Source organism: Urocampus carinirostris, chromosome 2 (assembly GCF_059441175.1).
Source record: "Urocampus carinirostris isolate Australia breed hairy pipefish chromosome 2, RoL_Ucar_1.0, whole genome shotgun sequence".
In the NCBI taxonomy this organism is placed as follows: Eukaryota; Metazoa; Chordata; class Actinopteri; order Syngnathiformes; family Syngnathidae; genus Urocampus; species Urocampus carinirostris.
Window position 1 is genome coordinate 22,651,147 of NC_142350.1, and position 24,892 is coordinate 22,676,038.

Here is a 24,892-nt window from a genome sequence, read left to right on the forward strand (position 1 = left end):
AATTGCTATTTTAGAAATGCATGTCAAAGTGGGTGCCGTTTGCATTGATTAGAAACAAAAAGTTACTTGACGCTTAAAAAAGGTTGGAGACACCTGATCTAATATCACAAAGTGAAATAAAATGCGCTGAGAAATTAGCTTTTGTCTGGAGAGCAGGTTCGGCTATTTTGCTGAATTTTGTATTATAATATATGGTATGTCTAAAAAATAATCGAAAAATTGGGCTTTTATGGCTCTTTGGGTCTAAAGGTTCCTAACCCCTACCCTAAAGGGACATTTGTGGAATGCACTAAACTGTTTGGGGTTTATGAAATAAGCACTTGATGAAACTTGTACTTCATCTTTTAGGTTTGTAAGCTCTGTTTTTTGTTAATACATGCATATTTTTCTACCAGCATTGGAAGTTGGCTGAAGACAAGATTGTGTTTTTTCTCTTTAATAGAAATGTTTGTGATGCTCCCCCAGTCGCAATAATTCGGCAGCCAGTCGATGGGCGGCAGGGAAATACAATATGATTGTATGTTAAAAAGGCCGACAGCTACTGTTATTCATGTTTTCTTGAAAAAAACGTTTTCATGCTTATAATTCACTTTCATTACAACTGTATTGCAAATGTTGTCCACATTATCAACTTAAGGCATTATTACATGGATGTATGCTGTACATAGTCGTTTTTTGTAAAAGGGAAGCATGCCCTATGTAAAACGTTTTCTTTTTTAAAAAACAAAATACACCACCTGTAAACCTCGGAACGTATTTTGGAAAAATGGACAATGGTTTAGTGATATTCACTGAAATAAACCTTGGACTGAAATAAAAACATCGGGGAACATGGAATATAATATAATTTACCATCTAAATTTTGACCCAACTCCTTTGCCACAGGCTGATGAGGACCAATCCTACCATATGTAGGTATAAATACCTACAAATGTATGCTGTAAGCGACGCCCCTTCAAAAATGCTAAAAAAAAAAAAAAGTTTTTTTTTAAATTGTATTATTATTTTATTTTATTATTATTTCTTAGACCCGCAAACGTGTAACCGCGAAGTAGCGAGAGCCCACTGCTTTCTGGTCTCCTGATGTCAGGCATCAAAAGTTTACAGCTGGTTCCAAATGCGACAGCAAGACTTTTGACTAAGACAAAGAGGTTTGAGGATCTTATCTCATTAGCTGCACCACTTATCCTCAGTAGGGTCGCGAGGGTGCTGGAGCCCATCCCAGAAATCATCAGGCAGTGGGCAGGGGACACCCTGAACTGGTTGCCAGCCAATCGCAGGGTACACAGGGACAGACAACTCGCTCGCTCATTCACACACACTGGTCAATCCACCTGAAATGCATGTCTTTGGAATGTGGGAGGAAACCGGAGTTCCCGGAGGAAACCCATGCAAGCACGGGGAAAACATACAAACTCCGCACAGTAAGGCCGGTAGCTGGATTTGAACCCACACAGGAGGTTCCCAAGACCTTAGAACTGTGCCGCACGTGCTAACCACTGTGCTAACCACTGTTGAGGATATCATTCCAATATTAGCTAACTTGCAATGGCTCCCAGTCCGCTTAAGATATGACTATAAGGTTTTCTTACTAACATACAAATGTTTGCATGTGTAACCGCGGTGTACCTGTCCCGCCAAAGATCCACATTCACACTGGACTGGATGATGAGGTTTTTATTATAGTTGCTGCATATTAATGAGTCACAACACAACACGTGGTAAGCTTCTCTGCTGGCTTTGATCTCGTTGGCAGCTCTTTGTAGACTGCCCAAAACATATCAAAGAGCTTTTAAGTTTACATAAAATACATTTTAGAATATCAACCATCACAACACATGTTTACATCCATTTTAACAAGATACTTTTAACAAGAGATCGTATAGTGTTTTTTTTTTAACGTTTACTATGAATTCAACATATTTTTCTTTAGTCTGAATTTTAACCAACATCATCGTTTTTATATATATGAGAAAATAGAAATAATAACAATAATGAGTATAAGAAGAGGGTACAATTTACCTGCAAATTAATGAATCACAACACGACAAGTCAAGTCATTTTTATTTGTATAGCCCTAAATCACGAAGAGTCTCAAAGACTTCACAGATTATTACACTATATTACACAGACTATTTTTCAGCCGACGAGAAGAGTAGGTTATTCATATGCTATGGAGTAGAAGTGAGTTTTAAGCTTAGATTTAAACATTTCCACTGAGGTTGCAGATCGGATCTCAGGGGGAAGACACATGGTAAGCTTCTCTGCTGGCTTTGATTTCTATAAGGGAATTAACATTTTAGCACAATATGCAACGTCCGGCAAAACTAACATAAAAGGCGACAGAAACAAAACAAAAATAAATCCAAACAGCTTGACAACATCAATCACATTCCTGTGCACGTTGAGAGATTTGTCAGCTGTGTTTTTAATGTTTAAAATTAACTTTTTGCGGAGCACCAAAAGATCGTGTCTTACCGTTTGCAGCTCTTCGTAGTCTGCCAAAAACTCCCCACTTCCTGTCGCAAAGTCTAAAGCCAAACCAAACTTTACCACATACCAGCAGGTGGCACTGTTGGACTCATCATTGCAGGACACTTGCACACAGAAGCTATACAACATATTTCAGCAGGAATTTCAATAAAACAAAAGTAATTATTACACCCGTTACACATAAACTTGCGCCCTCTTATCTCTCCACTACAGTTTCCCACTACGTTCCTGCACGGAGCTTCCGCTCAGACAATGCCGGTCTACTTGTGACTCGGAGAGCCAAGAAGAAGTCTGCAGGCTCAAGAGCGTTCTCCATCCGGGTCCCGGTGCTGTGGAATTCTCTGCCTCTGGAGATAAGATCTGAAACCTCAGTGGAAGTTTTGAAATCTAGACTTAAGACCAACTTCTATTCAATGGCTTAGGGAAATGACCACTTCCTACTTTTCTTTTCCTGTCTTTTTCCGACTGTCTGGCCTGTGGTGATACGAGGGAGAAGGACAGTTGAGATGAGTCAGCGGACCAGCGTCCGGACCTGAAGAATGTCAACGCCTGCATCGACTAGCCGGCAGAGATGATAAGCTGCGTCGTTGCTTCAATGGACATTTTGGACAACTTCCAACATATTACCTATTGTTTTCTTTTATTGAAGTTGACGGTTTTTTGTACTGTTACCCAATGCTAAAGCTATTGCACCCTAGTCATCCTGAAAGTTGGATAACCAATTGTGAGGCCCCTTCTCGAGGTTTCTTATTTTCCTCATGTTGTGGCTTTTGAGTTTTTCCTTGCCCGCATGTTGGTTTAAGATCAGGGGATGGTGTCATTGTAACCTGCACAGGCCTTTGAGACATCTTGTGATTAGGGGCTATACAAATAAATCTGCCTTGACTTACTTGACTTGGTTGTGGCTCATTGCACCGCCCGCGCAAAGGGCTTCAAACTTAAAACAAACACTCAAAAAACAAGGCGGGGTCTTAGTGGGACTCAGCCAATCACGTTGGCTTGTGCGAGGCGCTGAGCAAAACAGTTGATGTTCAAATTTGAAAGCGCCGAGGACATTCGAAGGACAACCAACTTCGCTTTACTGCTTCCTATTAAGGTTTTTAAATGGCCACTAAACACTTCTTTTTAATTATGACTTTTTATTTAGCAATGGGTGAATCATAAGAGTCGTTTTGACGAGAGTTAATTTTTCAGGTTAGGTTGGCATGTCTCGTCTCCCAATCATGGCCAGCAAACGGGTCCTTGTAAGCTCGGAGAACTGTGAGGAAGCTCAGCCAGTCCAGGTAAACGTTTCTTTTTTTAAATTTCATTTAATTATAAAATTAAATTTGTCACTGCCCATATTGAGTTGTGATTATCAAGGATCGATTGATGTGGAGTTTTTAGGGCCGATACCGATTATTTGCACTAAAATGAGCCCGATAACCAATATTTGAAGCCGATATTCACTTCCTCTAAAACAGGGGTCGGGAACCTATGGCTCGCGAGCCATATATGGCTCTTTCTATGAGTACCTATGGCTCAGAGACCAATTTGATTGCATGCAAAATTTCTCCATCTTGTTCAAAACCGGGAATATCTATGCTGTTCAGGTACACGTAAAGCCAAACCAAAGCTAAATGCAGAAGAAACACTTCGCAGTATATATAGGGCACGTTTTTCACTACAATTTACAGTCAAGGTGTCACACAAAAAAAGGGGGGAAAAAAACTCGTTTTGGCTGTACAACGCTAAAGAATCCTTTATTTAAAATTTCACTATATAATCTGTGTTCAGTGTTCAGATACTTTATGATGAATCCACAGAACTGTAAATACGCCAAAACACTGGAAGAGAACTTAGTCATTTGATTGGGTGAGTGGGAGGGATGGGTGGAGCTATGCAAAAAGTACAAGCATTCCCTCCCATCTCTCGCCAAAGGTAAGCACATAAGGCTCCCTATTCTCAGAATGTTGTGACGTTTTTACAAAATAAATGCTTGCATCTGGTTTTGAAAAAAAAGGGTAAAAAGGAGTTTAACCGATCTTGAGTCATTGCAAGAAAGAGACAAGTTTAAAGTGGTATGTTTGTTGATTTTGGGACAGGGGCTCTGGCATTATTCTCTTTTCATAATTTTTATCAAATCATCAAAAATAAATGTGCTGAAGACTAAGCTTTTGTCTAGGGCGCGGGTTTAGCAATTTAGTTAATTTGTCTCATAATATATGGTGTGGCTCTTTCCCAAAATAAAATTAATATTTTTTGCTTTTATGGCTCTTTGAGTCAAAAAGGTTCCCGACCCCTGCTCTAAAAGCTTAAAAATTGGCGTAAGAATTGTTTAATAATGCAGAAAAAAATTGTTATGAATTGAATAAAACTTTAATAGCTCTCTAAAGCCTTTTACAGGAAATAACAGGGTTTGTACGGGTGCTTGAATTCCTTGCAAATGCTAGAATTTTAATGTTGTGTTTTCAAGGTTCCAAAAGTGCTTGGATTTTAGGTGGATTGCTTGTGAACGCTTGAAATTGTTGTCATGTTTCCCGCCAGTCTGACTTGATGGACTACGCATTAAATGAGGATAATAAAAACTTTTGCTTGCACTCACCTTAGTTAGTGTTAGTGGAATCATTAATGATAGTTACAATCAATAATGATAATAATTATTATTATGACTAACAATATAATAATTTATATTTGTAATTGTACTGGAGCAATTAGAAAATTGGCTTTTGAAATTCCTTAAAAAGTGCTTTAATTTGGCCATGAAAAATGTGTACGGACCCTGAAATTAATTAAAATTTAAACACAAATAATATAACAAAAATTGGATTTGACCAAAAAGTAACAGTGCATGAAATAAGTTTAGGGTCGGCAGCATCTCTTTTAAAGGTACATAAAAACTAAAATAGCTCCCCGATTTTTTTTTTCTGCAAAAAATAAAAATGACAACACAGCCAGTATGACTTAAATTAACTTAAAACAAAAAGTGCATCACAATTTAAACAAAGCTTGCCAATAGAAAAGTCTGGGCACTTCTGTTTTAGAGACTGGTTGACAAACTGATGTTATGGTAACAGCTAATCACTTCCATTTCCGCATGATATTTATGCTCACTGTCAATCACAAACACACACACTTGATTGACTAACTAATATTGTGATAAGAGCTAAAAAATCAGTCTCCATATGAACTCTAAAACAAGTTAACCACACATTTTACATTAATCGTAAACATCCTTTTTTCCGTACAATGGAGAAAACTGTTTGGCCTTAAATATCTAATTGGTCAATTTCAATAGTTGAGTGAATGCAGTTTTACACCTTTTGTCACGCTATAGAAACTAAACACTGCCCTCTAGTCATAACTTAAAAGAAATGACCTAGAGTCTTGCTTCTTTTTTTGACATACTCAGAATTTTATCGCGGGTCAGGTTAGATCATCCAATGGGCTGTATGTTTGACAAACCTTATCTACAGCAACGTTTTGTATGAAGGTCTGAACCAGTTCTTGTTTCTATGTTCATCTCCGCAGAAAAGAGCCCGCAAAGATCAGCCACAGGCCCCCAAACCGAAGGCTGCAAAACCGCAAGCTGCCAGACCGCAGGCCGCTGCCTCCAGCCTGGGCACTAGACGGCCACCAGTCGCAGCAACTAGGCCAACTGCTTGTAAGTTTGGCTAGGTTCACACTGCAGAGTTTAATGTCGGGGTTGGTACGGGTGCTTGAAATCCTTTAATTTTATTTTCGTCGCAATTTGCATGTTGAGGATATGTCTACGCTAAATTAATTTGTGCACAAACTGAGAAGTTGCAGTCTAAATCTTACCTTTTGTACATGAGCGCCGCTGGCGGCCGTTGGAAAAATCACATAAATTAGCCGCATCACTGAATAAGCCGCAGGGTTGAAAGTTTGGGGAAAAAAGTAGCGGCTTATAGTCCGGAATTTACGGTAGTCATTTCATATGTTTCGCAGTTGATCCCTGAAAAATACCTTAAATATGAGTTAAAATATTTACAGATCTTCAAAAAGTAATTTGTAAAATACAAAACTATTTTAGCTTAATACACTGAAAATATTTTGTAAGTTTGAAAAAAAATCACAATCTCTTAAAATGCAAAACAATAAAGAAAAAATAAAAGTATCAAACCTTCAGTGCTATAGATAAATTATAAAATCCAAAAAACGCTTCCCAATTGTATTAAACCAACTAAGACACAGATCTTCTGAAAAACGTGCAAAAATAAATAAATTAATATGCGTAAAACAAAAAGCAAAAGATCAGAAGTCTCTAAGATTGAATATCAATAAAATGAGTCGAAATTTGGCTCATTTTTCTGCATTTTATACATACGGTACCTTCTTTTTTGTCTTCTGTGTTGAACTCCATTATTACCCAACACTAATAGAGCCCTTTCGGTGTTTGTAAACAAGTATGACGTATTGAAGGTGCGCATCATGTATTGTTGAAGCAGAATGGCAGAATTCATGTCAGTTTACAGCAGCCCATTGACAAATAAAGATTGTACATCATAGATGAGAACAGCTCAAAATGGAACAAAGTATGGACTAGCAGCATGATAGCAACTTTATCTTAGTCATAAAAGCCAAAGAAAAAAAAGTTTTATCGGTTGGCACTGGTAGCACGGCGGCGCAGTGGTTAGCGCTTGTGCGGCACAGTTCATGTCATAGGAACCTTTCGTGGGTTCAAATCCAGCTCCAGACTTCCTGTGCGGAGTTTGTATTTTCTTCCCGTGCTTGCGTGGGGTTTCTCCGGGCACTCCGGTTTTATCCCACGTTCCAAAAACATGCACTTCAGATGAATTGGCCGGTCCAAATTGTCCCTAGGTGTGAATGAGCGAATTAGTTGTCTGTCCCTGTGTGCCATGCGATTGGCTGGTAACCAGTTCAGGGTGTCCCTTGCCCACTGCCCGGAGATGGCTGGGATGGGCTCCAGCCCCCCCACGACCCTAATGACGATAAGCGGTGTAGCTGATGAGATGAGATGATTGGCACTGGGAAAAATTGATGAATTGGCCTTAAAAGTGCTTGAAATTGTATTGAATTTGGCCATAAAAAGATGTGCAAACTGTGGATTGTATATTTACGCTGATTGAAGTTAAAACGTGTCATAAAAATCCCCCATTTTTTTTTTTCTCTGTAGCAAGGCCAACACGAGGTGTTGGTGCCGCTACAGTGGCTGTGGCTCCATCCAGAGGTAAGCTCTGAATTTTCAAAACTCATTGATTATTGTGGCTCACTTCAAACTGCCTTTCCCGGTTAGGCGTCTATAAAGCGCCGGTGGCGTCCACTGCAGGAAGAGGTGGAAGAATGACAACCGCCGTACCGCCCACTGACCCTAAAGCAGGTAAACCCAGCTCCGGCTTCACTGTTAATTGATTGAATGAAGAAACTTTGTCCAAAGATTTTCCCTTACCACGGCTTTCATATTCTTTCACTTAGGCTTTCTTGTTGCTAAGAGAGTCAAGAAAAACAGTTTTTCTTATAGAATCTATGAAATCTGTGGTCATACTGAAAATTTTGTACATTTTGAAATCAATCATTTTTAAAGCAAAAGCAAGGATTTGGTCCTTGATGAATGTGTGCCCTTCTAATCTATTGAATCATCAATTCACTTGTGACAAAAGGCATTGACACAACAAACAAGTCACGCACATCAAGCATAGAGAAGGAGACAGGAGTTAATGTAAAAACTATCTGCTCATCTAATTTGACTTAAAATGTTGTTCCGATGCTCGGCGAGGAAACGTACCAAATCGCCGACATGAGTTTTAATGAAATGTAATACTCATATCGACGATTTGGTAAACTACAGTATTAAATGTCAGCACCGCTGCTTTTGTGATTGCTGCTACGACAGGGTGCCGGTTCTTCTTCGATGGTTTACAGGAGGTTATCGTAACGCACAACTTATGGGCCCGTGTCCACCAACGTGTTTTCCTGAATTGCTGTAATTGCGATGGCAGCGGGAAACGCCGGCAGTGTGACGACGTGCTGGGCAGGTTCACTGTGCGGAACGCTCTGCGCTCATCCCTTTTTTTTAGGTTGCTGAGCGTTTAAAAATGTTCAACTAGGGGAAACAAGTGTTTGCGATCATTTATATGATGAGAAATATAAAAGTGATTTTGATTAACTTCACATTTATATCTATTTACAAATATAGAGGAGTTAGTGGAGAGGTGGGATGTTTAGACGTGTTCTAACGGATAGGCAGGGCACCCGTATGATGCGGCAAGGGTAAACCAGTGAAAGGTGTCGGGTCCTGCTGTTGAACAGAAGAGTGTGTTGTGTCACCCTGACCCGAGTGACATGGCCGCTTTCTTGTGTCCCGTTTCATCTGGAGGGACAAAAGCATGACCAACTTAGGTGCTGAGGTGCCTAACTTGCTTGGGTTTTTGGGCATTTGGGTTGGCCATGGTCCAAACATTTTTGTGTGTGTTTTTTTGTATTTTTTTTGTTTTTGTATGTGTTTGTCTTGCTGTCGGTCATATATGACCAGGGTAGGTAGATAGATAGATAGACAAATATTATTATAGTTTTTAAAAACGGGAAAAAATAGCGCACTGGTCTGCCGCGGCACAGTTATCTAATTTGTGTGCCTGTGCGGTCTAGCAAAAGCTATCCTTCATTTAGATTTACGCTACTTATACCGAAGATACGACGGCACCGACTGGTGGTGTCCCGTGAGTAAGAATTGAGCCGTGGCTCAAAAAAAGGTTGAAAAACACTTTTCTAATGTGACAACTGGATCGCCTGACTGTCCCGTGCGTAGCACTCGAACTTCAATTCAAACGCACACCATCAAAGGCCGAGTTATTATTCGGTGACAGCGTAGCAGTTCCAATAAAACAATAACAACAGGGTGTGACTGGTGTTTGAATATTTAGAAATGCTTCAATTTTAATTTTGTGTTTTAAAGGTCCGGAAAAGGCTTGAATTTTGGGTGAAGTGCTTGAAATTGTTGCCATGTTTCTTGGCAGCCTGACTCTACACTAGAGGTCTTCAACCTTCTTAAACAGGGGGCTACTTTTGTAATTAATAATCGCAAAGGACGCCCAGTTTGATATGCAAATCGAAATTAAGAACTTGTGATATTATGAGGTTAATAATTGGAAGTAAGGTTAAATAGACTCAATAATCCACAAAAAGACAACAACATGTCAGTTTATATTAGTGTATTGACACAAAAATATTTTGGATTATATATAGGAACGGGGGCAGCACGGCAGCGCAGTGGTTAGCGCATGTGCGGCACAGTTCATGTCATGGGAACCTCCTGCGTGGGTTCAAATCCAGCTCCACACTTCCTGTGCGGAGTTTGTATGTTCTCCCCGTGCTTGCGTGGGTTTCCTCCGGGCACTCCGGTTTCCTCCCACGTTTCAAAAACCTGCATTTCAGGTGAATTGGCCGGTCCAAATTGTCCCTAGGTGTGAATGAGCGAGTGAGTTGTCTGTCCCCGTGTGCCCTGCGATTGGCTGGCAACCAGTTCAGGGTGTCCCCTGCCCACTGCCCGATGATTGCTGGGATGGGCTCCAGCACCCCCGCGACCCTACTAAGGATAAGCGGTGCAGCTAAAGAGATGAGATGAGATATAGGAACGGCTCAAAATAGCACAAAGTATGTACTAGCAGCAAAAAAGCGACTGTACATTAGTCAACAACAAAAAAAAACGTATTTTGATCAGCGCTGGATTTCTTACTTTGAATGTACTGGGATATTTAAAAACTTGGTCATGAAAGTGCTTGAATTTGGCCATGAAAAAGTTATAAGAACACTGTAATTTCTAATGTGACAATTGTCCTGCCTGATATTCCTGAGCAAAGCACTCTTGACTTTAATTCAAACGCATCAAACTCCGGGTTTTCTTTCAATGCGAGTGAAGCAGAACCTCATGGAACTTCTCTTTCTTTGTGTGTGACCCCATGGTTGTGGATCACTGAGTTAACTGAAGTATCACGGACTTTTGTTTTGAGTTTTCTTGTTCCCAATGCTTGTGCTGTTCTGTAGGCGGCGCCGGCGGGCCCAACCGTAGGCTCCCATGGGACACAAGGGGCAAGCTCACTGACATGAAAGAAAGGATTCAGGACTACAAAGGCAAGGTGAACTCCGCCAACCTGGAAAAAGAGAGCCTCAAGGGCTCTCTTGTCACGTTACAATCAAGATCAGCCCAGATGGCGAGGGAGCTAAGGTGTTTACAAACACACAAAAATACAGTGCTGCGAAAAATTTTTGGACCCCCTTCCTGATTTCTGTGTTTTTTGCAAATCAGTCACTCACAAAGGTTTCAGATCAGCAAACATATTTTTATATCACACAGAGACGTCCCAAGGAAATACAAAATGCACTTTCCAAATGTTGATTCCATTTATGAAGGCACAAACAAAATCAAAATGTGAGCAAGTAATTTCCCCCTTAACCCTTGAGCTACCTTTGGCAGCAATGACGGAAATCTAACGTTTATGATAATTCGCAATAAATCTTTTACATTGCTGTGGAGGAATATTGGCCCACTCTTGTTTCAAATCTGCCATTTGGAGGGTTTTCTAGCATCAACTGCCCGTTGAAGGTCACATCACAGCATCTCAATTGCATTTAAATCTGGACTTTGATTTGGCCACTCCAGAACCTTCATTTTGTTTTCTTTTGGAGCCATTAACAGGTAAACTTGCTGGTGTGTTTGGGATTGTTGTCCGGCTGCATGATCCAAGAGCGCTCGAGTTTGAGGGCACAAACTGAGGGTCTGTCATTCTTCTCCAGGGTGTTCTGGTAAACACAGAAACTCATTATTCTGTCAACCTCAGCAAGTTGTTCTGGGGCAGCAAAGTAACCCCAGACCATCACACTGCCACCACCATGCTTTACTGTTGGCATTATGTCATTTTTGTCAAATGCTTTGCCATTGTTATGCCAGATGTAAAAGGCTGCACACCTTCCATAAAGTTTAACTTTTGACTCATCACTCCACAGAATGTTCCTCTGAAAGTCTTGAAGATAAATAAGTTGTTTTTTGGCAAATATGAGACAACTATCTGTGTTAGTTTGTGACGTCAGTGGTTTTTGCCTGGAAACTCTCCCATGGATGCCATTTTGGCCAGTGTTTTTCTTTACAGTTAAGTCATGAGCATTGACCTTAACTGAGGTCTGCAGTTCTTGGAATGGTTTCCGGGGTTCTTTTGTAACATGGAGGAGCCGTCGTCGCACAATTGTTGGAGTCAGCTTAGTTGGTCGACCACTCCTGGGAATTTTTGCCCCTGCTCCCAGTTTTCTTCATTCGTGACTTATGGCTCTGACAGTGGTTCGCTGGAGCCCTATAGTCTTGAAAATGGCTTTGGACTTACGGCTTTAAATCACTTTTATTTTAATATCTTCTGGAATTTCTTTGGATGGTGGCACGCAAATTGTGTTCTTGAGATTTTGGAGCCTTCTTCACCTTTCCTAACATATTCAATATAAGTTATTTCCATATTCAGCACAGGTGTCAGCAGTCTATTTTGGTTGAAGCCTGTGCAATTGAAATAAGCTTTCCCCAAATTGTGGTTAGTCACAGTAACTTTGTGACTTGAAATAGGTGGAGGGGTTTGATTCCTTTTTTACATGGGGCCAGATAGATTTTTTTCCTTAACAAATGGAATCAACATTTGAAAAGTGCATTTTGTATTTTCTTTGGTTGTTTCTGTGTGACATTAAAATTGGTTGATGATTTGAAACCTTGGTGAGTAATAACTGCAAAAAAACACAGAATTCAGGAATGGGGCAAATACTTTTTGACAGCACTGTAGAACCTAATTGGAGTTTTCTGTTTCTGTTTTTTTTTCTCATTCCTATCCAATTTCAGTGAAACCAAGGAAAGACTGCAAGTCCTCCTTGGAGTTGAGGAGGAGCTGGAGCAGGTCAGCAGTGAAAGGAATACCCTTAAGATGGAGCTCAGCAACTTGCAGGACAATAAGAGAGTGTTGGAGACTCTTCGGGACAACCAAGCCACAGAGATCCAGACACTTAAGGTAATGCTTGCTCGAAGGCTGCATCTAACCACTATTTCAATGGTCAACTAGTCAACTACCGTAAATTCCGGACTAGAAGGCGCACCTGATTATAAGCCGCACTCCCCACATTTCGGGAGGTAAACCGATTTATTGCATACACAAGCCGCACTGGTATATTAGCCGCATGCACCCACATTAAGAAAAGAAGTCCTTAATGAACAATTTTAATGGGGAGAACTTGCATAGATTTATTGTTTCTCTGTCACACTTTCATATGCAGTCATATCATATTACACCTTTAAGCCACTAGGCTGAAGTGCTTGTTTTCAGTTAAGAGGCTGAGTCAAGATCCCGACCTAATCGACAAATGCCAATATAGTTGGAATCCCACGGCTGGCGGAGTAAATGGAAAATTATACCGGTGGTTAGCATTTAATGCAGACCTGCAAAGTCCGGGTACCTGTTGAAAGTAATCCAAGGAAAAAAAAGTGTATATTTCCAAAGGTAAGGGTGGGAAAAATATACAGTATATCCACCTTTATCTGCTGTGTCCACAAACACTCACCTTTACTGGTCCCTACTTCCCAGAATCCCCCGCTTCTGTTACGCCCCTTCTTTTTAATTGGTCAGTGCAAGACTTATCAGAATAAGTGTTCAAAATAAATACATGACAAAAATATACAGCTGCAAATACATATTATACATGGTTACACATATTTACAAAGAAAGACGGTACACCGAGAGAGTTTTAAAAGCTTTGATAATAATAATATAACTTTCATCCCAAACCGTGCCTGTGAAAGGTACCACTACGCTACTCCTAACACGCTCGCAGAGCTCAAAGCGTAGTCAAAATAAGCCATGCCGCAATTATGAAACTCATATCGTCACGTCATATTGTCAAATATAAAAAAAATGTGAATATGCTTGATGGCTGTGTTTTGCTGCTGTTGGTGTCGGTGGATTTGTTCAGACCGAGGACAATCGACTTTGGCCTGGACGGATCTATTGACACTAACAAAGATGTTATATAATGAAATTGTGAATATGTTTGATTTTTCGAGAAGGTTTGTTCAAACCTCACTTTGTGTTTGCTGTTAAAAACGTAATATTGGAATATAATATTGTGAATGTGCTTAATTGCTGTTGAGATTGTCATGATTGTTTTCTGTTTTTAGTGTCAATAAATTTGTTCAAACCAAAATTTGCCCAACAGTGTCTGCTTCACGGCCAGAAATTCGTGGGTTGGTTAAAAAAAACATACCGTACGACCTTAGCTTGGTGCATTCGCAATGATCGCAGCAAGGCTTTAGGGCTAGGACCTTAGCTTGGCCTTTTGGCTGAGAGTAAGGGTCCCGGCTCCTTGGCTTTGTAGCGTATTATGAACTGACCGATAACGGATAATGGATAATGAATAACGAAGATAGAACAATAACCCTTAAAAACCCCAAACCCCCCCCCTCTCCCAGTCAGAGCCGTAATGCACCACCGAGGAATGTCAGCGACTTCGACATGCCCTCGACCTGGCTGTGGCGCCCAGGAGTCGGTGAGGCACCTTTTTTGTGAGTGCAACGCTGCCGAGGACTTGTGGACAATGGCCGACCAACTAGGAAAGTTCCCGGACTTGCCAGCAGGGGAGGTCCCTGATGCACAGTATGTGCTTTACGGGGTGAGTCGTCGAGGAGGTCTCGGAACGACTTTGCCAGGGACTGGCTCACTCTCGCCGCCATCAAGGACGCCATCTAGACCTCCAGAAACCTGCTGGTATGGAGGTGCAGGCAGATTCCACCCCCCCCCCCCCCCCCCCCCCCCCCCCCGTGGCTGTGCTCCAAATGGCTGCAGATACCATACAATCTGCGAGCGGCGGGCCTAGGACACAGCCATAAAGAGGAGGGGGGAACCGGAGCTACACTGTGGGGGTCCCGGCAGCAACGGCCTGGGTTGTGGAAAGTAGAAGTAAGAAGGGAGAGGACCCACACAGAGGACTGGAAGGATGCTGCTTGGGAGGCTGGGATGGCAGAGCTATGCCCTTGCACAATAGTATTGCCCTTTACACGTTGGTTAAATACTGTTAAAAGATAATAACTCTGAAATTGTTTAATTGATGTTGAAAATGTCAGGAAAAAATGTTAAAACGTCATATCGTCACGTCATATTGTCAGATATAACAAAATTGCGAATATGCTTGATGGCTGTTGAGATTGTCGTGTTTGTTTTGCTGCTGTTGGTGTCGGTGGATTTGTTCAGACCAAAGACAATCGACTTAGACCTGGACGGATCTATTGACACTAACAAAGATGTTATATAATGAAATTGTGAATATGCTTGATTGCTATTAAGATTTTCGAGAAGGGTTGTTCAAACCTCACATTGTGTTTGCTGTTAAAAACGTCATATTGAAATATAATATTGTGAATGTGCTTAATTGCTGTTGAGATTGTCATGATTGTTTTCTGTTATTAGTGTCAAGAAATTTGTTCAAACCACGGTAAACTGTGAAAGTCCAAAATGCGCCGGGATGTATTCAATTCGTGCTCTGTCCACTCCACGCATCGGCCCGGTATTGCAGTACCTCCGGGAACGGTGCATTCGCAATGATCGCAACAAGGCTTCAGGGCCAGGACCTTAGCTTGGCCTTTTGGCTGAGAGTAAGTGTCCCGGGTCATAGGCTTTGTAGCGTATTATGAACTGACCGATAACGGATAATGGATAATGAATAACGAAGATAGAACAATAACCCTTACTTCCGCAAGGGAGTACACCATAAAGTTATTTTGATTTACTTTGCATGTATATTTCATAATATTTATGACACTTTGGCAGGGGGCTATTTAGACTCTGGCGGCCCGCCAGTGACGTTATATGGGATGGGATGCACAGCACTGGTCCAGTCTTTGTTTTGACGCCTCTTTTCCGCAGGTGACCGTGTCGATGCGGGATTCCACGCTGGCCAGCGTGCAGGAGAGCCTGCAGCGAGCCGAAGAGGAGGGCCGCCGGCTCAAGGCCGAGGTGGCACGCTTGCAAAATGAGATCCACGCGGGGGAGATGGAGCGACGGCAGCTCCACAACACCATCCAGGAGCTCAAGGCAAGTCGCTGTCGGCCAAGGGACGACAGCCAAAATTCCGTGCTCTGACCACGTTTCGAGTCTTTCGGTTCAGCCCTCCAAAGTGGTTACAGCTGTGTTTTTCAGATACAGGGTTGGGACAGGTGCTTAAAATCCTTGGAACATGCTTGAATTTTAATGTGTTTTCAAGGTCAGAAAATGCTTGAATTTTGGGTGAAGTGCTTGAAATCATTGCCGCTGCAATGTTTCTTGGCAGTCTGACTATAAACTACGCGATGAATGACGCCGACACACCTGCTCTGGTGGCTTGTCATTATGGCGTTGTCCTTGAAGTGTCACCGCCTCCTACTGGTCGCACCAAAGACTCTATTTAGAAAACTAGCTCTTGTGGCTCAGGTCAGCTCTTTCGGCTCTCAACGGCTCTTCTGGTTTTTTTTTCAATAATAAAAAAAACACAATGCACCCAAGTATTCAGTAATTAGTAATTTCATATGCTGCGACTGACTGGCAAACAGTTCAGGGGGTCCCCTGCCCATTGCCCATAGATGGCTGGTATAGGCTGCAGCACCCCCGCGACCCTAGTGCGGACAAGCGGTGCAGACAATGGATGGATGGATTATTTCCCAAGTTTTGCAGGGGATGCCTGAAAAACACATATAATATAAATTAAAATAATCACAGAAAAAAAGTGTAAAATATAAAACATTTTTCGCTAACTTTTCAGTTCTATTAACAAATGATAAAATGCTAAAACAATTAACTATAATTACAATTCAATTTCTACCAACCTAGACACAGATCCTCTGAAAAGAAATCTGACAGGAACAGGTTAAAATAGCGTTTGCTAACAGCAAGATAGCGACTTCATTTTATTCATCAAGGTCAACAACCACTAGAAAAAAAGTTTTGTGAATCTGCGATGGACTTCGTCTTTTGAAGGTACTGGAAAAATTGGCCTTAAGTGCTTAAGAGTGCGAACCCTGAATGCGCTCCTTCTTACGTGTGCCAGCAGCATCATTTTGGACCCGCTACAGTAAAAGTAAAATAAATAAATAAGTGAAACAACTGTATTACAGGGAAACATCAGAGTGTTTTGTCGAGTGCGCCCTCTTAAGGACGGAGGCCTCAGTGACCACATCCAGCTGCCTGACCCGAAAACAATAATGCTGGCCAAGACTGAAGAGGTGAGATGAATTTTACTGACAGCGATCTAATTGTTTGCTGGTTTTCAGTTTCTTTTGTCTCAAAAGTATTTTGTTTTTGCCAAGTACAATATTGATTGTGTTTTCCAAAGTGCAGTGGTTATCACATTCGCCTAACACGCGAAATGTCCCCAGTTTGAGACCGGTTGGAAACATTTTTTGGCCTGGAGAGGGATGGGCTCCAACCAACCACCATTTTAATGGTCAACTAGTCGCAGACAATTGAAACAATTAGTCGAATATTTGGATCATTAAAAATCTAAAATATACAAATAATATAAGTATAATTTTTATGTATTTTTCTATGTGTCATTGCAAATGAAATGAAATGAAATGATCTGCATTTATATAGCACTTTTCAAGTCTATGACTTTCCAGAGCGCTTTACAATGTGCTCCACATTTCCCAATATATCCTTGTATTGCAGCCATGTAAGACGCTAACCTGCTTATTGGGGGTATTAGGGGTTCAGTGTCTTACCCAAGGACACTTCGACATGTAACACGGACGAGCCGGGATTCGAACTGGGATCCCTTGATCCCAAGACGAGCGCTCTACCTACTGCCGCCCCCAAATATTTATTGTTTTGTTTTTATATTATTTACACTGTAGTACCTTTTTTAGATAATTTTAACATTATTATTTTATAAACAAAATCTTCTCAGCTAGATCATGATCAGTCTTAAAAACAACTTCATGACCAATTAGGCTTCAAAAAGCCAATAGTGACCATTTCAAATGTGAACTGACACATTGGTTAGCCAATGCCACTCCCAACATAAATACGTAAACATTTATGGTGTAAATTTCAAATCAGAGCCGAAAGTAAAAACACTATTATTAAGCGCAAATGTGCACTATTTTTGATTGACTCCTGGAAAGAGAAGTCAAACATTTACAACTTTTTCACGATGTCTATAAACAGGCCAAAGTCAAATACACAAATGCAAAGTTTTAAGGACTGTGAACTGGTCGTCTCCAAATGGCCACTTTCGGAAACGCCACAACCTACACTTAAGGCCCGGTCACACAGCCTTTTGCGTCTGTATCGCGGGAAAAATTTTGCGTTTTTTTTTTTTCCCCCGCGGTGGAAAATGTGCAAAATTGGCCGGCGACTGTTCCGCGTCGTTATCGCTGGTAACCGCGGCTGCATCGCTGTGCCGCCCGCGATTACCCGTGGTCTAAAGTTTTGAGCAGCGCAAAACTTTTTCGCGCGGCCAACCGCGTGTGAATTTCTTAGCGCGTGTAAAGCACGGCTGTATCTCGTCTGTATCGCGATCTCAAAAGCGTCCAACAGCGTCTGCTTCACGGGCAGAAATTTCTGGCCGTGATTCAGCCTCGATACGCCCGTGAAAGGCTGTGTAACCGGGCCTTTAGAATGATGGTGTAAAATACAATGTTTAGTTTTTCAGATTGTGATCAGATTTGACATGGTAAGGCTTAAGCTTGGTTGTCCAGCAAAGATGCCCATGCTACCCTCTTTTGCAGGCATTTTATTGGTTTTATTCAACTGTTTTTTTTTTTTTTTTAAACATTCTATTTATCTGTGTCTCAGATGACTCAATGTTAGTAGCACTTGCAGTGTTTATTTCAGTTTGGGACAAAACTTTAGAGTCTTACCTTTCATTAAGAGACCAAAACAATATTCTCCAAATGGTTCAAGAACAGTATTCCTTTCACTTTGGGTATGTCTTGTATTGGGATTTTAGGTGAATTTTACAGGAACGGTAAGGGGTTAACTTATAAAAAAAATATATATATATATGTTTTATATCAGTCTCACACAGGCAAGAGCACGGACACACAAAGAAGCTACAACTTCAGCTTCGACCACGTTTTTGGTCCGGCCGCAACACAGCAGGAGGTACGCGACCGGCTTAAAACGGCACGGCGGCCGTGTTTTTATGAATTTGTTTTGTATGGGCAGATTTTCGAGGAGATCTCCTTGCTGGTACAGTCGGCCCTGGACGGCTACAACGTGTGCTGTTTCGCCTACGGCCAGACGGGCAGCGGAAAGACTTACACTATGGAGGGAGACACGGAGATCCAGCAAACCCGTGGAATGATCCCCCGAGCCGTGCAGCAGATATTCACCGCCACCCACAAACTGGCTACCCAAGGCTGGGAGGTCAGTTGCCAGGTGTTGACACGGGAATCTGTGTCTAGTTTAGTTTCCGGCTGTTGTTGAAAGGTTATCCCAAATTTTTAAACATGCAAAATGTGAGGAAATAGTACATGGTTTTTTTTTGTATAAAATTCACCGATACCTTCCAATTATTTTCTGAGATAATGTATTTCGAAGACTGCATGTCTTTATCATTCCGAGCTGTGACGTCATCGGAAGAACACAAACACCCGAACAAGCCAGTCGCCATATTGTTTTACGTGTTACTTTGTTGAAGAGTTCCGTTGGCCAAACAACACTCAGACACTGGCGAACACCAACTAGGAGTCTGGTTTGCATGTTTTGTAAATGGGATTCACTATTTTGAAAGTGTTGTGTTCCTTCAATTATGTCACAGCTCTACAGCAAACCAGCCAGGTGGGTCAACATTGAAACTAAATCTCTCGATTCCACAGCGTATCTAGCAATTTAAAAGTTATTGTGCCACCGTAAGCTGAACAGAGTTTTGCAGGGGAGTCGTACTTAGGCACAACAACGCAGCAGAGGGCAACTTCCCCCTATAGCTGGTATGTGTTAAATAAGGAAAAAGAACCAGCTACGGAGACTGTACCTTTTTCACGGTGTACCCTAAAGTTTTGAAAATATGGCAATTGTTAAAGGAAGAACACTACATCCTCAGTTTGGGATTACCTTTACATGTGTTATGGGGCTGGGATTTTAATTTTGAACAAAATTCATCTGCCCGGCAGTTCTCCTTCACGGCCAGTTTTGTGGAGCTCTACAACGAATCCCTGCGTGACCTGCTCTACACAGGCAAGGCCAGCAAAAGGCCTGACCACGAAATCCGCAAGGGAAGTAACAACAAGATGACTATCACTAATCTCACGTATCAAAAAGTCACCAATGAAGACCAGGTAGAGTATATCCAGGCAGTAGACTGTGCTGAGGCACGTACCCGCCTCACGTGGCTCTCTCTGAACACGTCAGGTCCTGTGCTTGATCGCCTTGGCCAACCAAAACCGCTCTACTGCACAAACTAACCAGAACGACCGTTCGTCCCGCTCGCATTCCGTCTTCCAGCTGGACATCGAAGGCGTCAATGCCGACAGGGATGTCAAGTGCAGCTGTGAGTGCCTTCTTATTGTTAAGCTTAAAGGGACTGATTCAGATTCTTCTGTCAGTGATAGACAATGCACAATGTTTTGGAGCCAATAATGTAATTAAAATGAATTTTTTTTTGCTTTAACTCTGTTTTAAAATGTCCATGATGTCCTGCGTACTGCAATCTCTCTTGAACTGTTCCGATGTTCTGTGCTGCTACGGCGGCACCACCCCCTTCCCCCGCTAGCACATCCTTCCCACCCTCTTCTTGGCTAACAAAAACACTCCTATTATTCAGATTCAGATTCAGATCTACTTTATTGTCATTCTAGTACACGTGTATACAGAACGAAATGTCGATACATCTGACCCGCACAGTTTCCTTGAATGTACAGATATAAATAAAATGTTGTATTGAGTTGGAGTATTGAATACTAATAATATACAAAATAATTATGGCTATGTATAGTATTTTACAGTAGCGCAAATAGTGCAAGAGGAGCAGCTAACCAGATGTGCAAAATGGGCAGTCAGGTAAACAGTAACAATAACACTGTAACAATAACGCTGTAAGTACAATAGTGCAGAGAAACAGATGTGCAAGGAGTGGCTAGCTATAAAGAACTGCCAGTAGTGCAAAAAGTCAAACAAAACCAACAGATGTACAGATTAGCAGCAGTTTAGATTTACTATGTGTTTGATTGACCGTTTAACAGTCAACCAATTAACCTGAAGTGAGTGACAGGACCAAAAAAATTCTACAAGTTTGGAACTCTTGACAGGGACCAATGTGACTCTGGCCGCCCGCCTATGTTTTTAATATGGTCAGGGAAAGACTAAATTGAACTTGCCTGTGTGCGCAGCCACTTTATGCCTGGTGGACCTGGCAGGAAGCGAGCGCATGCTGAAGAGTCAGTCTCAGGGCGAGCGTTTCAAAGAGATGACCGCCATCAATGGCTCGCTTACCAACCTGGGCATCGTCATTGGCGCGCTGGCTAACAAGGTGAGCCTGCCCTGCTTCCTGCACACTGCCCATTCGACAAGAAATGCTAGTACAGTAATTCCTCAGTTATGGCAGTTATTGGGGACCAGAAATTGTTATGTTTCTCACTAAGTCTGCATAAAAATGACCCGATACTGCAGTGATTTTCAACCACTGCCGCGGCACACTAGTGTGCAGTGAGAAATTATCCAATGTCACTTTTTTAATTTACAATTTTTATTAAAAGTTTATGAATAATTTTCAGCAAATATTATGTCATTGTCAAGTGTCTGTGCTGTAAAAACTGGGGGTATTGTAAATTATATTGTTATTAAACATACTGTTCAGTGTCATTTTACAACATTTTTGGTTATTGGTGTGCCGTGAAATTTTTCCAATGTGAAAAAAAAAAAGTGTCCTGGCTCAAAAAAGGTTTAAAACACTGCTATACGGATCTCTGGTGGCTTTGCTTTACCATTGCATTTTTCTTTCCTAGTGCTGGTATTAGTTTGTATTGGCCTATGTAGCGTCATCCCCGACAGATTGCTCCTAAAAGAACCAGGTGTATGCTACACCTAAATAGGGCATTATAAAATGTGTATTAGTGCATGGATCACTTGTCAATTATGGATATTTATTATGGGCCATGCAAAAAAATGAAGTAAATATTTCCCAGTGGTAAATTGTAATGAGACCAACTTCCTGTAACGGAAAATGTAAGCTACCTCTTACTGTCATTTTTACGCCACAACTTTATGCGGGGAGATTTATCTTAAAAGAACAAAAACAAATATATTCGCATTTTACAAAACATCTAGTAATCATATGTCCTTAAAAATTCACACGCAAGGTTCAAATATACGTATGAAAATTGCAGATCAAATTTTGGCTCTGCAAAATAAATGATTCACACCGGATTTCTTCTTTTATTCGTGCTGAAAAAAATTGGAAAATTAGTTTCATAAGTCCTTAAAAAGTGCTTGAATTTGGCCATGAAAAAAGTGTATGAACCCTGAAACGTACGTCATTGGAGGGCTTCTCCTTTCACTGTAAGAAGTGATTTTAGCAAGCAGCACAACACACAAGCATACAGGCGTATTTAAAAATAAAGCGGTTGAAAACTGAGTTTGGTTATGGTATTGATTACAAAGTATAACACACGGTTAGTTTTTCGGAGTTCTTTTTTCAGCTTACAATACGTCGATAAGAAGGGTAATAAAGACAATTCAATTCCAAATCCGCGAGGCAGTGAACCAGCAATAACCGAAGCGCGAAGTAGCGAGGGGTTCTCTGTTTTGAAAGAAAGTGTTCATTTAATTTGTTTTCTTGTGTTGCAGGAGAGCTTCATTCCTTACAGGAACTCCAAACTGACCTACCTATTGCAAGATTGCCTGGGCGGGAACAGCAAAACGTGAGTCTTTTGACAACATGTTAAAAACTACAGGGTTCGTAAGTGTGCTTGAAATCCTTAAGTGCTGTAATTTTAATGATGTGTTATCAAGGAAGGAGGGCGTGCTTGTAGTACCACTTAAATCCAACAGAGGGTGATTTGAGACTGTATTTTGATGCTTGAGTATAACGAAATTGGAGGGCTTCTCCTTTTCTGTATAAATAAACAAATTAAATAAGTCAACACATGCAAAAGGATAATAGGCATATGCGTAACCAGCATGTTTTTGGGGGTGTTCATAATCGACTGATTGATTTATGATTTAAACAATTGTCAGTTGCAGCCCTACACCGTATTGTCCTATGAAGTGTCATCGCCTCCTACAGGTTGCGCCCAAGAAGAGCTATACAGAGCACTATGAAATGTCTTTTGGTGCAAGGATTTTGATCAATTATGAACACCTAATTATGGGCCATGCAGAAAATGAAGATAGCGTTTCTTAGTGGTAAATTGAAGGGAAAGAACTTCCTTCAACTGAAAATAACATTTTTACCCAACACCCATCTGGGGAAAGATTTGGCACAAAAATATTTACACACTTTTTGTTCTTGTAAATGCTTGAAATTGTTAACATGTTTTTTTAACAATTCTGCTTAAAACTGACTCTGCTCTTTTGTGGCTTCGCTTTGCTTTTGCATGTCTTTTTCCCTCGTGATTAATAGCAGTTGGCATTAATTAGTCCTAAAAGGTGTCATTGCCCCCTATGGCTCGCACCCAAGAGGACAGGTGCATGCTACACCTAAAAAAGCCACTATAAAATGTGTATTAGTGCAAGGATTTCATATCAATTCAAGACTGTTATTATTTGTTATGGGAAGAACTTCCTGCAACTGAAAATGTAAGTTACATATTACTGTCTCTCCTTACCCAACAACTAAATTGGGAGATGTTTGTCCCATAAATATTTACACACGTATCTTTTTGATCCACAAATATAAGATCTAAAAATCTTGGTAAATATACACACAAGATTAAGAAAGTGACACTCCGGTTTCCTCCCACATTCCAAAAACATGCATGTCAGGTCAATTGGATGGTCAAAATTGTCCCTAGCTGTGAATGAGCAAGTGGGTTGTCTGTCTCTGCGTGCTCTGCGACTGGCTGGCAACCAGTTCAGGGTGTTCCCTGCCCACTGCCAGAAGACAGCTGGGATGGGCTCCAGCACCCCCGCAACCCTACTGAGGATAAGCGGTGCAGATGATGGATGGATGCCAGAATAGGAGTGAGATTGGTCTTAAAATTGAATGGAGAAATCCTAAGTCACCCTGTTTTAGTGGTCCTGCGGAAACTGGAAAATTGGCCCTTGAAAGATCTTAAAAAGTTCCTGAATATGGCCATTCAAAAGGTGTTAACCCTGTAAGTAACTAGACTCAAAAGCTGTGCTTGTTTTCCCTCCAGTCTGATGTTTGTTAACATCGCGCCTGAGCCAGACAGCTTCGGTGAAAGCCTCAATTCTTTGAGGTTTGCCAGCAAGGTGAGCTTCACCCTCACTTCTTAGTTTTGAATAGTTGAATAATCGTCAAAGATATTAAATCAGGAGACGTGTCTTGTTTTCTGTGTGTGTGTGGTTTTGACAGGTCAACGACTGCGTAATTGGCACGGCTACCACCAATCGAAAGTAGACTGGAATAGTCTCTGCCTCCAGTCTCGTTCCCAATCTTTTCTGTCTTTTAATCTTATGAAAACGCATAGTACAAGTCTTTCGACTGAGTTTTTTTTTTTTTTTTTTTTTTTCATAAAAATGACCTTTCTTAGCATTGTATTCAAAACCAAAGCTGGATTTAATTAGAATTATCCTTGTTTTGTATTCAACTGTGTTTGTCGTTTTAATAAAAGTTTTAGCTCTATATGTTGGCGGAGGGGAAGGATTCCTGTTGTTCCCTTGGTTTTCATTTTGAATTTATGTATATATATATATACATATATATATATATATCACTGTATTTTTAACTCGTGTGTTGCAGGGAATTGGCCACTTTTATCTGCAAGAATGAATGCCATTGTTCACTATTTTGGCTCTCTTCAAATACTCAGCTGAGTTACTTACATTCATCTATAGCAGTGGGTCTTAGAAGATAATTATATTTTTCAATTTTTTTATAGTAATATGCACATAAGGTGGTACATGGAAATATATTAAATCACTTAATTTTATTTTGATTAAGTGTTTTATGTTGCTGATTATAACATTTCCCTGATCCCCCCCCCAAAAAAAAATCAGGTTTAAAAAAAATGTTTCTTCCACTTGCAGATCATTTTGTACTCATTTTCAGCATTGTATTTGAGGTTTTTTTTTCCGAAAGAAAAGACAAATACTGTAAAACTAGTGGTTTCCATTGCATTTCTTCTTCCCTTGTGATTAACTGCCGCTGGCATTGGTTTGTATGGGCAGCTACAAACTAAGAAAAACATTGCTGTCACTTTAGTCAACATGAATATTTAAAGAATATAAAACTGCCGTGTGGAATAAATCTTTAAAAAATGGAAGAGAAAATA

General features: G+C 40.9%; 1 protein-coding gene across 1 annotated transcript; it reads left to right on the forward strand.

Moving 5' to 3' along the window:
- Positions 1 to 3,476: 3,476 nt before the first annotated feature.
- kifc1 (kinesin family member C1) lies at positions 3,477 to 24,264 on the forward strand. The gene is made up of 17 exons (XM_088327846.1): positions 3,477 to 3,589; positions 3,688 to 3,776; positions 6,004 to 6,136; positions 7,631 to 7,684; positions 7,751 to 7,834; positions 10,495 to 10,675; positions 12,323 to 12,488; positions 15,390 to 15,557; positions 16,613 to 16,720; positions 18,516 to 18,602; positions 18,666 to 18,866; positions 19,613 to 19,777; positions 19,851 to 19,989; positions 20,828 to 20,967; positions 22,284 to 22,357; positions 23,795 to 23,870; positions 23,974 to 24,264. Exons 2-17 carry the CDS (start codon positions 3,699 to 3,701, stop codon positions 24,016 to 24,018), a joined length of 1,899 nt encoding a protein of 632 aa, XP_088183972.1. The 5' UTR covers positions 3,477 to 3,589; positions 3,688 to 3,698; the 3' UTR covers positions 24,019 to 24,264.
- Positions 24,265 to 24,892: the final 628 nt, after the last annotated feature.

What these genes read in the sequence shown, in the direction of transcription:
- kifc1 (XM_088327846.1), top strand. Translation starts at nt 3,699, where the DNA reads ATGTCTCGTCTCCCAATCATGGCCAGCAAACGGGTCCTTGTAAGCTCG. An exon ending in GCCCACTGACCCTAAAGCAG is followed by an intron (nt 7,835 to 10,494) that starts GTAAACCCAGCT and finishes GCTGTTCTGTAG; the next exon opens with GCGGCGCCGGCGGGCCCAAC. An exon ending in ACACCATCCAGGAGCTCAAG is followed by an intron (nt 15,558 to 16,612) that starts GCAAGTCGCTGT and finishes ACTGTATTACAG; the next exon opens with GGAAACATCAGAGTGTTTTG.